General features: G+C 37.5%; 1 protein-coding gene across 16 annotated transcripts in view; it reads left to right on the forward strand.

Moving 5' to 3' along the window:
- LOC139766418 (uncharacterized) overlaps window positions 1-15,525 on the forward strand; it is a 79,147-nt gene that overhangs the window by 18,978 nt on the left and 44,644 nt on the right. For 14 of the 16 annotated variants that reach the window (XR_011716882.1, XR_011716886.1, XR_011716889.1 and 11 more), the window contains 12 exons: window positions 920-1,089; window positions 2,631-2,794; window positions 3,393-3,558; window positions 5,100-5,264; window positions 5,863-6,026; window positions 7,567-7,731; window positions 8,330-8,493; window positions 10,348-10,512; window positions 10,857-11,020; window positions 12,557-12,722; window positions 14,575-14,740; window positions 15,336-15,499. Coding sequence is in view for 1 of the 16 variants with exons in the window: in XM_071695084.1 (XP_071551185.1) it covers window positions 15,349-15,499 (151 nt within the window). In the remaining 15 variants the exon portion in view is untranslated. The remainder of the gene's footprint in view (window positions 1-919; window positions 1,090-2,630; window positions 2,795-3,392; window positions 3,559-5,099; window positions 5,265-5,862; window positions 6,027-7,566; window positions 7,732-8,329; window positions 8,494-10,347; window positions 10,513-10,856; window positions 11,021-12,556; window positions 12,723-14,574; window positions 14,741-15,335; window positions 15,500-15,525) is intronic. The other 2 variants (XR_011716881.1, XR_011716883.1) reach the window with 2 other exon arrangements.

Here is a 15,525-nt window from a genome sequence, read left to right on the forward strand (position 1 = left end):
GAATGAGTGAGGAGAGATTGACCAAGAGGATATATGTGTCGGAGGTGGAGGGAACGAGGAGAAGAGGGAGACCAAATTGGAGGTGGAAAGATGGAGTGAAAAAGATTTTGTGTGATCGGGGCCTGAACATGCAGGAGGGTGAAAGGAGGGCAAGAAATAGAGTGAATTGGAGTCATGTGGTATACAGGGGTTGACGTGCTGTCAGTGGATTGAAGCAAGGCATGTGAAGCGTCTGGGGTAAACCATGGAAAGCTGTGTAGGTATGTATATTTGCGTGTCTGGACGTGTGTATGTACATGTGTATGGGGGGGGGGGGTTGGGCCATTTCTTTCGTCTGTTTCCTTGCGCTACCTCGCAAACGCGGGAGACAGCGACAAAGTATAAAAAAAAAAAAAAAAAAAAAAAAAAAAAAAAAAAAACTTTCATGAAATGTTACTATAAAATGGGATACCATGTGTGTTCTTAAGATCAGCTCTACAATTTTCGTATTAGTATGGAGATAAAGCTCAGTATGATCATTTTTATCATTTATATTTATCACCAAAAGGTGTTTTAATGTTTGGGAAGGACTTGTTAATATAAAATGTCATATTTTTAAGTATATAAGGAATCTGCTGTAAAGTTAAAAGGGCTTGCTAAAGTGAGGAAAATCATATTTCACTTTTAGTTTGTTGGTCATGGGTAGGGATGTGTGTGAGAGGTTTGTGAGAGGTTCTTATAATGTTTCATTGTATTTTATTGGTATGAAAGATAATAGCTATAGAAGTGCAGAGATATTTTTATAATTTTGAATGATGATTGCTAGCTTCTTTCCCCGACCTATGAAAATTGAGGATAATGAAGATTCTGATAAGGAGACTGTAAATTCTTTTATATGCGTGAAATTATTTCTCTCAGTTGGAATTTTTTTTTCGCACAGGTGGTCTAGCTCTATGTATCTGAACTGCAGCATCACTGCTGAGACACTGCACTTGAACACAAACACAAGAATGTTTATCATTTACATCTGTAACAGCACCACTTGGGCCACTGATATAAGCATATCAGTGACAATTAGTGTTGCTTACTTCATACTGTTCATTCATGATTGTAAGTAAACTTACAGAATATTTTGCCATTTGATTTGTTGTTGTATGATTACGTTTTTCTTCCCGCTATCGTTTTTGACTTTTGTCTAAATATGTCGCTGTACTTTCATGAATTATTACTATAAAATGGGATACCATGTGTTCTAAAACTGAAATGGGACACCATGTGTTGTTAAGATCATTGCACTACAGTTTTCTTATTAGTATGAAGATAAATCTCAGTGTGATCATTTTAATCATTTAGATTTATCACCTCCTGGTGTATTAATATTTGGGAAGGACTTGTTAATATAAAAAGTCATATTTTCAAGTATCCAAGGAATATGCTATAATGTGAAAAAGACTTGCACAAGTGAGGAAAGATTGACAAAGAGGATGTATGTGTCAGAGGTGGAGGGAACGAGGAGATGCAGGACGCCAAATTGGAGGTAGAAAGATGAAGAAAAAAAGATTTTGAGTGATTAGGGCCTGAACATGCAATAGGGTGAGAGGCGTGGAAGGAATAGAGCGATTTGGAATGATATGGTATACCAGGGTTGACGTGGTGTCAATGGACTGAACTTAGCACTGCCCCACCCCATAGGAAACAACATCGCTACCCCCTGCTTCAGTTTCATAGTGCCAAGAAAACAGACAAAAAAAAAGGCCACACTCATTCAGTCTCTGGCTGTCATGTGTAATGCACTGAAACCACAGCTCCTTTTCCACATCCAGGTCCTACAAAACTTACCATGGTTTACCCCAGGTGTTTTACATACCCTAGTTCAGTCCATTGACAGCATGTCAACTGCGGTATACTACATCATTCCAATTTGCTCTTTCCCTTGCACTCATTTTGCCCTCCAGTATGTTCAGGCCCCGATCGCTCAAAATCTTTTTCACTCCATCCTTCCACCTCCAATTTTGTTCCCTGTTTCTCCTTGTTAACCTCCACCACTGACACATATATCCTTTGACAATCTTTCCTCTCTCATTCTCCATATGTCCAGACCTTTTCAACATTCCCTCATCTGCTCTTTCAGCCACACTCTATATCACATCTCTCTTATTCTTTCATTATTTATTCGATCAAACTACGATACACCACATATTGTCCTCAAACATTTAATTTCCAACACATCCACTCTCCTCCTTACAACCCTCTCTGTAGCCCATACCTTGCAACCATATAATACTGTTAGAAATACTTTTCCTTCAAACAACCCATTTTTCTGTCTCGGATAATGTTTTCTCCTTCCACACATTCTTCATTGCTCCCAGAAAAGTCGCCCTGTCCCCCATCCTGTGATTCGCTTTCTCTTCCGTGGTTCCATTTGCTGCTAAGTCCACTCCTAGATATCTAAAACACTTACAAACTTACATCCCAGTTAGCTTGTCCCATAACCCTACTATTTCTGTATAAAACTTTTTTTTATTTAAGAAAATGATGTTGCATAGTTCAGCTGAAGATATGTTGATAATATTTTACTGATAACAAGACTGTAAATTCTTTTAGTTGTATGAAATTATTTGTCTCTATTGGAATTGTTTGTAATTACGTAGGTGGTCTAGCTTGTCTCTACGCATCTGGACTGCAGCATCACTACTGAGACACACGAACACAAGAATTTGTATCATTTACATCTGTAAGAGCACCACATGGGTCATTGATATAAGCATATCAATGTCAATTAGTGTCGCTTACTCCATACTGTTCATTCATGATTGTAAGTTAACTTATAAAATGTTTTGCCATTTGATATTTTTGTGGTAGGGTTACATTTCCTGCTATCTTTTTTAACGTTTGTCTAAATATGTCCGTATACTTTCATGAAATGTTACGACAAAATGGGATACCATGTGTGTTCTTAAGATCAGCTCTGCAATTTTCGTATTAGTATGGAGATAAAGCTCAGTATGATCATTTTTATCATTTAGATTTATCACCAAAAGGTGTTTTAATGTTTGGGAAGGACTTGTTAATATATAATGTCATATTTTTAAGTATATAAGGAATCTGCTGTAAAGTGAAAAGGGCTAGCTAAAGTGAGGAAAATCATATTTCACTTTTAGTATGTTGGTCATGGGTAGGGATGTGTGTGTTTTGTGAGAGGTTCTTACAATGTTTCATTGTATTTTATGGGTATGAAAGATAATAGCTATAGAAGTGCAGAGATATTTTCATAATTTTGAATGATGATTTCTATCTTCTTTCCCCGACCTATGAAAATTGAGGATAATGAAGATTCTGATAAGGAGACTGTAAATTCTTTTATATGCATGAAATTATTTCTCTCACAGTTGGAATTGTTTCTTTTCGCACAGGTGGTCTAGCTCTATGTATCTGAACTGCAGCATCACTACTGAGACACTGCACTTGAACACACAAGAATGTTTATCATTTACATCTGTAACAGCACCACTTGGGCCACTGATATAAGCATATCAGTGACAATTAGTGTTGCTTACTTCATACTGTTCATTCATGATTGTAAGTAAACTTACAGAATATTTTGCCATTTGATTTGTTGTTGTATGATTACGTTTTTCTTCCCACTATCTTTTTTAGCTTTTGTCTAAATATGTCGCTGTACTTTCATGAATTATTACTATAAAATGGGATACCATGTGTTCTAAAACTGAAATGGGACACCATGCTTTGTTAAGATCATTGCACTACAGTTTTCTTATTAGTATGAAGATAAATCTCAGTGTGATCATTTTAATCATTTAGATTTATCACCTCCTGGTGTATTAATATTTGGGAAGGACTTGTTAATATAAAAAGTCATATTTTCAAGTATCCAAGGAATATGCTATAATGTGAAAAAGACTTGCACAAGTGAGGAAAGATTGACAAAGAGGATGTATGTGTCAGAGGTGGAGGGAACGAGGAGATGCAGGACGCCAAATTGGAGGTAGAAAGATGAAGAAAAAAAGATTTTGAGTGATTAGGGCCTGAACATGCAATAGGGTGAGAGGCGTGGAAGGAATAGAGCGATTTGGAATGATATGGTATACCAGGGTTGACGTGGTGTCAATGGACTGAACTCTGCACTGCCCCACCCCATAGGAAACAACATCGCTACCCCCTGCTTCAGTTTCATAGTGCCAAGAAGACAGACAAAAAAAAAAGGCCACACTCATTCAGTCTCTGGCTGTCATGTGTAATGCACTGAAACCACAGCTCCTTTTCCACATCCAGGTCCTACAAAACTTACCATGGTTTACCCCAGGTGTTTTACATACCCTAGTTCAGTCCATTGACAGCATGTCAACTGCGGTATACTACATCATTCCAATTTGCTCTTTCCCTTGCACTCATTTTGCCCTCCAGTATGTTCAGGCCCCGATCGCTCAAAATCTTTTTCACTCCATCCTTCCACCTCCAATTTTGTTCCCTGTTTCTCCTTGTTAACCTCCACCACTGACACATATATCCTTTGACAATCTTTCCTCTCTCATTCTCCATATGTCCAGACCTTTTCAACATTCCCTCATCTGCATCTTCAGCCACACTCTATATCACATCTCTCTTATTCTTTCATTATTTATTCGATCAAACTACGATACACCACATATTGTCCTCAAACATTTAATTTCCAACACATCCACTCTCCTCCTTACAACCCTCTCTGTAGCCCATACCTTGCAACCATATAATACTGTTAGAAATACTTTTCCTTCAAACAACCCATTTTTCTGTCTCGGATAATGTTTTCTCCTTCCACACATTCTTCATTGCTCCCAGAAAAGTCGCCCTGTCCCCCATCCTGTGATTCGCTTTCTCTTCCGTGGTTCCATTTGCTGCTAAGTCCACTCCTAGATATCTAAAACACTTACAAACTTACATCCCAGTTAGCTTGTCCCATAACCCTACTATTTCTGTATAAAACTTTTTTTTATTAAGAAAATGATGTTGCATAGTTCAGCTGAAGATATGTTGATAATATTTTACTGATAACAAGACTGTAAATTCTTTTAGTTGTATGAAATTATTTGTCTCTATTGGAATTGTTTGTAATTACGTAGGTGGTCTAGCTTGTCTCTACGCATCTGGACTGCAGCATCACTACTGAGACACACTGAACACAAGAATTTGTATCATTTACATCTGTAAGAGCACCACATGGGTCATTGATATAAGCATATCAATGTCAATTAGTGTCGCTTACTCCATACTGTTCATTCATGATTGTAAGTTAACTTATAAAATGTTTTGCCATTTGATATTTTTGTGGTAGGGTTACATTTCCTGCTATCTTTTTTAACGTTTGTCTAAATATGTCCGTATACTTTCATGAAATGTTACGACAAAATGGGATACCATGTGTGTTCTTAAGATCAGCTCTGCAATTTTCGTATTAGTATGGAGATAAAGCTCAGTATGATCATTTTTATCATTTAGATTTATCACCAAAAGGTGTTTTAATGTTTGGGAAGGACTTGTTAATATATAATGTCATATTTTTAAGTATATAAGGAATCTGCTGTAAAGTGAAAAGGGCTAGCTAAAGTGAGGAAAATCATATTTCACTTTTAGTATGTTGGTCATGGGTAGGGATGTGTGTGTTTTGTGAGAGGTTCTTACAATGTTTCATTGTATTTTATGGGTATGAAAGATAATAGCTATAGAAGTGCAGAGATATTTTCATAATTTTGAATGATGATTTCTATCTTCTTTCCCCGACCTATGAAAATTGAGGATAATGAAGATTCTGATAAGGAGACTGTAAATTCTTTTATATGCATGAAATTATTTCTCTCACAGTTGGAATTGTTTCTTTTCGCACAGGTGGTCTAGCTCTATGTATCTGAACTGCAGCATCACTACTGAGACACTGCACTTGAACACAAGAATGTTTATCATTTACATCTGTAACAGCACCACTTGGGCCACTGATATAAGCATATCAGTGACAATTAGTGTTGCTTACTTCATACTGTTCATTCATGATTGTAAGTAAACTTACAGAATATTTTGCCATTTGATTTGTTGTTGTATGATTACGTTTTTCTTCCCACTATCTTTTTTAGCTTTTGTCTAAATATGTCGCTGTACTTTCATGAATTATTACTATAAAATGGGATACCATGTGTTCTAAAACTGAAATGGGACACCATGCTTTGTTAAGATCATTGCACTACAGTTTTCTTATTAGTATGAAGATAAATCTCAGTGTGATCATTTTAATCATTTAGATTTATCACCTCCTGGTGTATTAATATTTGGGAAGGACTTGTTAATATAAAAAGTCATATTTTCAAGTATCCAAGGAATATGCTATAATGTGAAAAAGACTTGCATAAGTGAGGAAAGATTGACAAAGAGGATGTATGTGTCAGAGGTGGAGGGAACAAGGAGATGCAGGACGCCAAATTGGAGGTAGAAAGATGAAGAAAAAAAGATTTTGAGTGATTAGGGCCTGAACATACAATAGGGTGAGAGGCGTGGAAGGAATAGAGCGATTTGGAATGATATGGTATACCAGGGTTGACGTGGTGTCAATTGACTGAACTCTGCATTGCCCCACCCCATAGGAAACAACATCGCTACCCCCTGCTTCAGTTTTATAGTGCCAAGAAGACAGACAAAAAAAAAAAAGGTCACATTCATTCAGTCTCTGGTTGTCATGTGTAATGCACTGAAACCACAGCTCCTTTTCCACATCCAGGTCCTACAAAACTTACCATGGTTTACCCCAGGTGTTTTACATACCCTGGTTCAGTCCATTGACAGCATGTCAACTGCGGTATACTACATCATTCCAATTTGCTCTTTCCCTTGCACTCATTTTGCCCTCCAGTATGTTCAGGCCCCGATCGCTCAAAATCTTTTTCACTCCATCCTTCCACCTCCAATTTTGTTCCCTGTTTCTCCTTGTTAACCTCCACCACTGACACATATATCCTTTGACATTCTTTCCTCTCTCATTCTCCATATGTCCAGACCTTTTCAACACGCCCTCATCTGCAATCTCAGCCACACTTTATGTCACATCTCTCTTATTCTTTCATTATTTATTCGATCAAACTACAATACACCACATATTGTCCTCAAACATTTAATTTCCAACACATCCACTCTCCTCCTTACAACCCTCTCTGTAGCCCGTGCCTTGCAACCATATAATACTGTTAGAAATACTTTTCCTTCAAACAACCCATTTTTCTGTCTCGGATAATGTTTTCTTCCACACATTCTTCATTGCTCCCAGAAAAGTCGCCCTGCCCCCCATCCTGTGATTCGCTTTCTCTTCCATGGTTCCATTTGCTGCTAAGTCCACTCCTAGATATCTAAAACACTTACAAACTTACATCCCAGTTAGCTTGTCCCATAACCCTACTATTTCTGTATAAAACTTTTTTTTATTAAGAAAATGATGTTGCATAGTTCAGCTGAAGATATGTTGATAATATTTTACTGATAACAAGACTGTAAATTCTTTTAGTTGTATGAAATTATTTGTCTCTATTGGAATTGTTTGTTATTACATAGGTGGTCTAGCTTGTCTCTACGCATCTGGACTGCAGCATCACTACTGAGACACACTTGAACACAAGAATTTGTATCATTTACATCTGTAAGAGCACCACATGGTCATTGATATAAGCATATCAATGTCAATTAGTGTCGCTTACTCCATACTGTTCATTCATGATTGTAAGTTAACTTATAAAATGTTTTGCCATTTGATTTTTTTGTGGTAGGGTTACATTTCCTGCTATCTTTTTTAACGTTTGTCTAAATATGTACGTATACTTTCATGAAATATTTCTATAAAATGGGATACCATGTGTGTTCTTAAGATCAGCTCTGCAATTTTCGTATTAGTATGGAGATAAAGCTCAGTATGATCATTTTTATCATTTAGATTTATCACCAAAAGGTGTTTTAATGTTTGGGAAGGACTTGTTAATATATAATGTCATATTTTTAAGTATATAAGGGATCTGCTGTAAAGTGAAAAGGGCTTGCTAAAGTGAGGGAAATCATATTTCACTTTTAGTATGTTGGTCATGGGTAGGGATGTGTGTGTTTTGTGAGAGGTTCTCATAATGTTTCATTGTATTTTATTGGTATGAAAGATAATAGCTATAGAAGTGCAGAGATATTTTCATAATTTTGAATGATGATTGCTATCTTCTTTCCCCGACCTATGAAAATTGAGGATAATGAAGATTCTGATAAGGGGACTGTAAATTCTTGTATATGCATGAAATTATTTCTCTCACAGTTGGAATTGTTTCTTTTCGCACAGGTGGTCTAGCTCTATGTATCTGAACTGCAGCATCACTACTGAGACACTGCACTTGAACACAAGAATGTTTATCATTTACATCTGTAACAGCACCACTTGGGCCACTGATATAAGCATATCAGTGACAATTAGTGTTGCTTACTTCATACTGTTCATTCATGATTGTAAGTAAACTTACAGAATATTTTGCCATTTGATTTGTTGTAGTATGATTATGTTTTTCTTCCCGCTATCTTTTTTAACTTTTGTCTAAATATGTCGCTGTACTTTCATGAATTATATCCCTGGGGATAGGGGAGAAAGAATACTTCCCACGTATTCCCTGCGTGTCGTAGAAGGCGACTAAAAGGGAAGGGAGTGGGGGGCTGGAAATCCTCCCCTCTCAATTTTTTTTTCTTTTTTATTTTCCAAAAGAAGGAACAGAGAAGGGGGCCTGGTGAGGATATTCCCGAAAAGGCCCAGTCCTCTGTTCTTAACGCTACCTCGCTAATGCGGGAAATGGCGAATAGTATGAAAGAAAAGAAAAGATTACTATAAAATGGGATACCATGTGTTCTAAAACTGAAATGGGACACCATGCATTGTTAAGATCATTGCGCTACAGTTTTCTTATTAGTATGAAGGTAAATCTCAGTGTGATCATTTTAATCATTTAGATTTATCACCTCCTGGTGTATTAATATTTGGTAAGGACTTGTTAATATGAAAAGTCATATTTTCAAGTATCCAAGGAATATGCTATAATGTGAAAAAGACTTGCATAAGTGAGGAAAGACTGACAAAGAGGATGTATGTGTCAGAGGTGGAGGGAACAAGGAGATGCAGGACGCCAAATTGGAGGTAGAAAGATGAAGAAAAAAAGATTTTGAGTGATTAGGGCCTGAACATACAATAGGGTGAGAGGCGTGGAAGGAATAGAGCGATTTGGAATGATATGGTATACCAGGGTTGACGTGGTGTCAATTGACTGAACTCGGCATTGCCCCACCCCATAGGAAACAACATCGCTACCCCCTGCTTCAGTTTTATAGTGCCAAGAAAACAGACAAAAAAAAAAGGCCACATTCATTCAGTCTCTGACTGTCATGTGTAATGCACTGAAACCACAGCTCCTTTTCCACATCCAGGTCCTACAAAACTTACCATGGTTTACCCCAGGTGTTTTACATACCCTGGTTCAGTCCATTGACAGCATGTCAACTGCGGTATACTACATCATTCCAATTTGCTCTTTCCCTTGCACTCATTTTGCCCTCCAGTATGTTCAGGCCCCGATCGCTCAAAATCTTTTTCACTCCATCCTTCCACCTCCAATTTTGTTCCCTGTTTCTCCGTGTTAACCTCCACCACTGACACATATATCCTTTGACAATCTTTCCTCTCTCATTCTCCATATGTCCAGACCTTTTCAACACGCCCTCATCTGCTATCTCAGCCACACTTTATGTCACATCTCTCTTATTCTTTCATTATTTATTCGATCAAACTACAATACACCACATATTGTCCTGAAACATTTAATTTCCAACACATCCACTCTCCTCCTTACAACCCTCTCTGTAGCCCGTGCCTTGCAACCATATAATACTGTTAGAAATACTTTTCCTTCAAACAACCCATTTTTCTGTCTCGGATAATGTTTTCTTCCACACATTCTTCATTGCTCCCAGAAAAGTCGCCCTGCCCCCCATCCTGTGATTCGCTTTCTCTTCCATGGTTCCATTTGCTGCTAAGTCCACTCCTAGATATCTAAAACACTTACAAACTTACATCCCAGTTAGCTTGTCCCATAACCCTACTATTTCTGTATAAAACTTTTTTTTATTAAGAAAATGATGTTGCATAGTTCAGCTGAAGATATGTTGATAATATTTTACTGATAACAAGACTGTAAATTCTTTTAGTTGTATGAAATTATTTGTCTCTATTGGAATTGTTTGTTATTACATAGGTGGTTGTAAATTCTTTTAGTTGTATGAAATTATTTGTCTCTATTGGAATTGTTTGTTATTACATAGGTGGTCTAGCTTGTCTCTACGCATCTGGACTGCAGCATCACTACTGAGACACACTTGAACACAAGAATTTGTATCATTTACATCTGTAAGAGCACCACATGGTCATTGATATAAGCATATCAATGTCAATTAGTGTCGCTTACTCCATACTGTTCATTCATGATTGTAAGTTAACTTATAAAATGTTTTGCCATTTGATTTTTTTGTGGTAGGGTTACATTTCCTGCTATCTTTTTTAACGTTTGTCTAAATATGTACGTATACTTTCATGAAATATTTCTATAAAATGGGATACCATGTGTGTTCTTAAGATCAGCTCTGCAATTTTCGTATTAGTATGGAGATAAAGCTCAGTATGATCATTTTTATCATTTTGAATGATGATTGCTATCTTCTTTCCCCGACCTATGAAAATTGAGGATAATGAAGATTCTGATAAGGGGACTGTAAATTCTTGTATATGCATGAAATTATTTCTCTCACAGTTGGAATTGTTTCTTTTCGCACAGGTGGTCTAGCTCTATGTATCTGAACTGCAGCATCACTACTGAGACACTGCACTTGAACACAAGAATGTTTATCATTTACATCTGTAACAGCACCACTTGGGCCACTGATATAAGCATATCAGTGACAATTAGTGTTGCTTACTTCATACTGTTCATTCATGATTGTAAGTAAACTTACAGAATATTTTGCCATTTGATTTGTTGTTGTATGATTATGTTTTTCTTCCCGCTATCTTTTTTAACTTTTGTCTAAATATGTCGCTGTACTTTCATGAATTATGACTATAAAATGGGATACCATGTGTTCTAAAACTGAAATGGGACACCATGCGTTGTTAAGATCATTGCACTACAGTTTTCTTATTAGTATGAAGGTAAATCTCAGTGTGATCATTTTAATCATTTAGATTTATCACCTCCTGGTGTATTAATATTTGGTAAGGACTTGTTAATATAAAAAGTCATATTTTCAAGTATCCAAGGAATATGCTATAATGTGAAAAAGACTTGCATAAGTGAGGAAAGATTGACAAAGAGGATGTATGTGTCAGAGGTGGAGGGAACAAGGAGATGCAGGACGCCAAATTGGAGGTAGAAAGATGAAGAAAAAAGATTTTGAGTGATTAGGGCCTGAACATACAATAGGGTGAGAGGTGTGGAAGGAATAGAGCGATTTGGAATGATATGGTATACCATGGTTGACGTGGTGTCAATTGACTGAACTCGGCATTGTCCCACCCCATAGGAAACGACATCGCTACCCTCTGCTTCAGTTTTATAGTGCCAAGAAAACAGACAAAAAAAAAGGCCACGTTCATTCAGTCTCTGGCTGTCATGTGTAATGCACTGAAACCACAGCTCCTTTTCCACATCCAGGTCCTACAAAACTTACCATGGTTTACCCCAGGTGTTTTACATACCCTGGTTCAGACCATTGACAGCATGTCAACTGCGGTATACTACATCATTCCAATTTGCTCTTTCCCTTGCACTCATTTTGCCCTCCAGTATGTTCAGGCCCCGATCGCTCAAAATCTTTTTCACTCCATCCTTCCACCTCCAATTTTGTTCCCTGTTTCTCCTTGTTAACCTCCACCTCTGACACTTATATCCTTTGACAGTCTTTCCTCTCTCATTCTCCATATGTCCAGACCTTTTCAACACGCCCTCATCTGCTCTCTCAGCCACACTTTATATCACATCTCTCTTATTCTTTCATTATTTATTCGATCAAACTACGATACACCACATATTGTCCTCAAACATTTAATTTCCAACACATCCACACTCCTCCTTACACCCCTCTCTGTAGCCCATGCCTTGCAACCATATCATACTGTTAGAAATACTTTTCCTTCAAACAACCCATTTTTCTGTCTCGGATAATGTTTTCTCCTTCCACACATTCTTCATTGCTCCCGGAAAAGTCGCCCTGCCCCCCATCCTGTGATTCACTTTTTCTTCCATGGTTCCATTTGCTGCTAAGTCCACTCCTAGATATCTAAAACACTTACAAACTTACATCCCAGTTAGCTTGTCCCATAACCCTACTATTTCTGTATAAAACTTTTTTTTAAGAAGATGATGTTACATAGTTCAGCTGAAGATATGTTGATATTATTTTACTGATAACAAGACTGTAAATTCTTTTAGTTGTATGAAATTATTTGTCTCTATTGGAATTGTTTGTTATTACATAGGTGGTCTAGCTTGTCTCTACGCATCTGGACTGCAGCATCACTACTGAGACACACTCGAACACAAGAATTTGTATCATTTACATCTGTAAGAGCACCACATGGGTCACTGATATAAGCATATCAATGTCAATTAGTGTTGCTTACTCCATACTGTTCATTCATGATTGTAAGTGAACTTATAAAATGTTTTGCCATTTGATTTTTTTGTGGTATCTTTTTTTTCCTGCTATCTTTTTTAACGTTTGTCTAAATATGTCCGTATACTTTCATGAAATATTTTTATAAAATGGGATACCATGTGTGTTCTTAAGATCAGCTCTACAATTTTCGTATTAGTATGGAGATAAAGCTCAGTATGATCATTATCATTTAGATTTATCACCAAAAGGTGTTTTAATGTTTGGGAAGGACTTGTTAATATAAAGTGTCATATTTTTAAGTATGGGAAGCTTGGGAAGTGAGTCAGTTGTTGTTCGCTGATGATACAGCGCTGGTGGCTGATTCATGTGAGAAACTGCAGAAGCTGGTGACTGAGTTTGGTAAAGTGTGTGAAAGAAGAAAGTTAAGAGTAAATGTGAATAAGAGCAAGGTTATTAGGTACAGTAGGGTTGAGGGTCAATTCAATTGGGAGGTGAGTTTGAATGGAGAAAAACTGGAGGAAGTGAAGTGTTTTAGATATCTGGGAGTGGATCTGGCAGCGGATGGAACCATGGAAGCGGAAGTGGATCATAGGGTGGGGGAGGGGGCGAAAATTCTGGGAGCCTTGAAGAATGTGTGGAAGTCGAGAACATTATCTCGGAAAGCAAAAATGGGTATGTTTGAAGGAATAGTGGTTCCAACAATGTTGTATGGTTGCGAGGCGTGGACTATGGATAGAGTTGTGCGCAGGAGGATGGATGTGCTAGAAATGAGATGTTTGAGGACAATGTGTGGTGTGAGGTGGTTTGATCGAGTAAGTAACGTAAGGGTAAGAGAGATGTGTGGAAATAAAAAGAGCGTGGTTGAGAGAGCAGAATAGGGTGTTTTGAAATGGTTTGGTCACATGGAGAGAATGAGTGAGGAAAGATTGACCAAGAGGATATATGTGTCGGAGGTGGAGGGAACGAGGAGAAGAGTGAGACCAAATTGGAGGTGGAAAGATGGAGTAAAAAAGATTTTGTGTGATCGGGGCCTGAACATGCAGGAGGGTGAAAGGAGGGCAAAGAATAGAGTGAATTGGATCGATGTGGTATACCGGGGTTGACGTGCTGTCAGTGGATTGAATCAAGGCATGTGTATGGGGGTGGGTTGGGCCATTTCTTTCATCTGTTTCCTTGCGCTACCTCGCAAACGCGGGAGACAGCGACAAAGCAAAAAAAAAAAAAAAAATGAAGGTAAATCTCAGTGTGATCATTTTGATCATTTAGATTTTTCACGGCCTGGTGTATTAATATTTGGGAAGGACTCATTAATATTTTTTTTTTTTATTATACTTTGTCACTGTCTCCCGCGTTTGCGAGGTAGCGCAAGGAAACAGACGAAAGAAATGGCCCCCCCCCCCCCATACACATGTATATACATACGTCCACACACGCAAATATACATACCTACACAGCTTTCCATGGTTTACCCCAGACGCTTCACATGCCTTGATTCAATCCACTGACAGCACGTCAACCCCGGTATACCACATTGCTCCAATTCACTCTATTCCTTGCCCTCCTTTCACCCTCCTGCATGTTCAGGCCCCGATCACACAAAATCTTTTTCACTTTTTCCCATCCTGTGACTCGCTTTCTCTTCCATGGTTCCATTTGCTGCTAAGTCCACTCCTGGATATCTAAAACACGTACAAACTTACATCCCAATTAGGTTGTCCCTTAACCCTACTATTTCTATGCAAAATTTTTTTTTATTAAGAAAATGATGTTGCATAGTTCAGCTGATGATATGTTGACAATATTTTACAGATAGCAAGACTGTAAATTCTTTTAGTTGTATGAAGTTATTTGTCTCTATTGGGATTGCTTATTACATAGGTGGTCTGGCTTGGCTCTACGCACCTGGACTGCAGCATCACTACTGAGACACACATGAACACAAGAATTTGTATCATTTACATATGTATTATCACCACATGGGTCACTGATATGAGCATATCAGTGACAATTAGTGTTGCTTACTCCATACTGTTCATTCATGATTGTAAGTTGTAAAATGTTTTGCCATTTGATTTTTTTGTGGTAGGGGTACATTTCCTGCTATCTTTTTTAACGTTTGTCTAAATATGTCCGTGTACTTTCATGAAATATTACTATAAAACGGGATACCATGTGTGTTCTTAAGATCAGCTCACTACAATTTTCATATTGGTATGGAGATAAAGCTCAGTGTGATCATTTTTATCATTTATATTTATCACCAAAAGCTGTTTTAATGTTTGGGAAGGCCTTGTTAATATAAAATGTCATATTTTTAAGTATATAAGGAATCTGCTGTAAAGTGAAAAGGGCTTGCATAAGTGAGGAAAATCATATTTCACTTTTAGTATGTTGGTCATGGGTAGGGATGTGTGTGTTCTGTGAGAGTTTCTTATAATGTTTCATTGTATTTTATTGGTATGAAAGATAATAGCTATAGAAGTGCAGAGATATTTTTATAATTTTGAATGATGATTGCTAGCTTCTTTCCCCGACCTATGAAAATTGAGGATAATGAAGATTCTGATAAGGAGACTGTAAATTCTTGTATATGCATGAAATTATTTCTCTCACAGTTGGAATTGTTTCTTTTCGCACAGGTGGTCTAGCTCTATGTATCTGAACTGCAGCATCACTGCTGAGACACTGCACTTGAACACAAGAATTTTTATCGTTTACATCTGTAACAGCACCACTTGGGCCACTGATATAAGCATATCAGTGACAATTAGTGTTGCTTACTTCATACTGTTCATTCATGATTGTAAGTAAACTTGCAGAATATTTTGC

Source organism: Panulirus ornatus, chromosome 57 (assembly GCF_036320965.1).
Source record: "Panulirus ornatus isolate Po-2019 chromosome 57, ASM3632096v1, whole genome shotgun sequence".
Taxonomy (NCBI): Eukaryota; Metazoa; Arthropoda; class Malacostraca; order Decapoda; family Palinuridae; genus Panulirus; species Panulirus ornatus.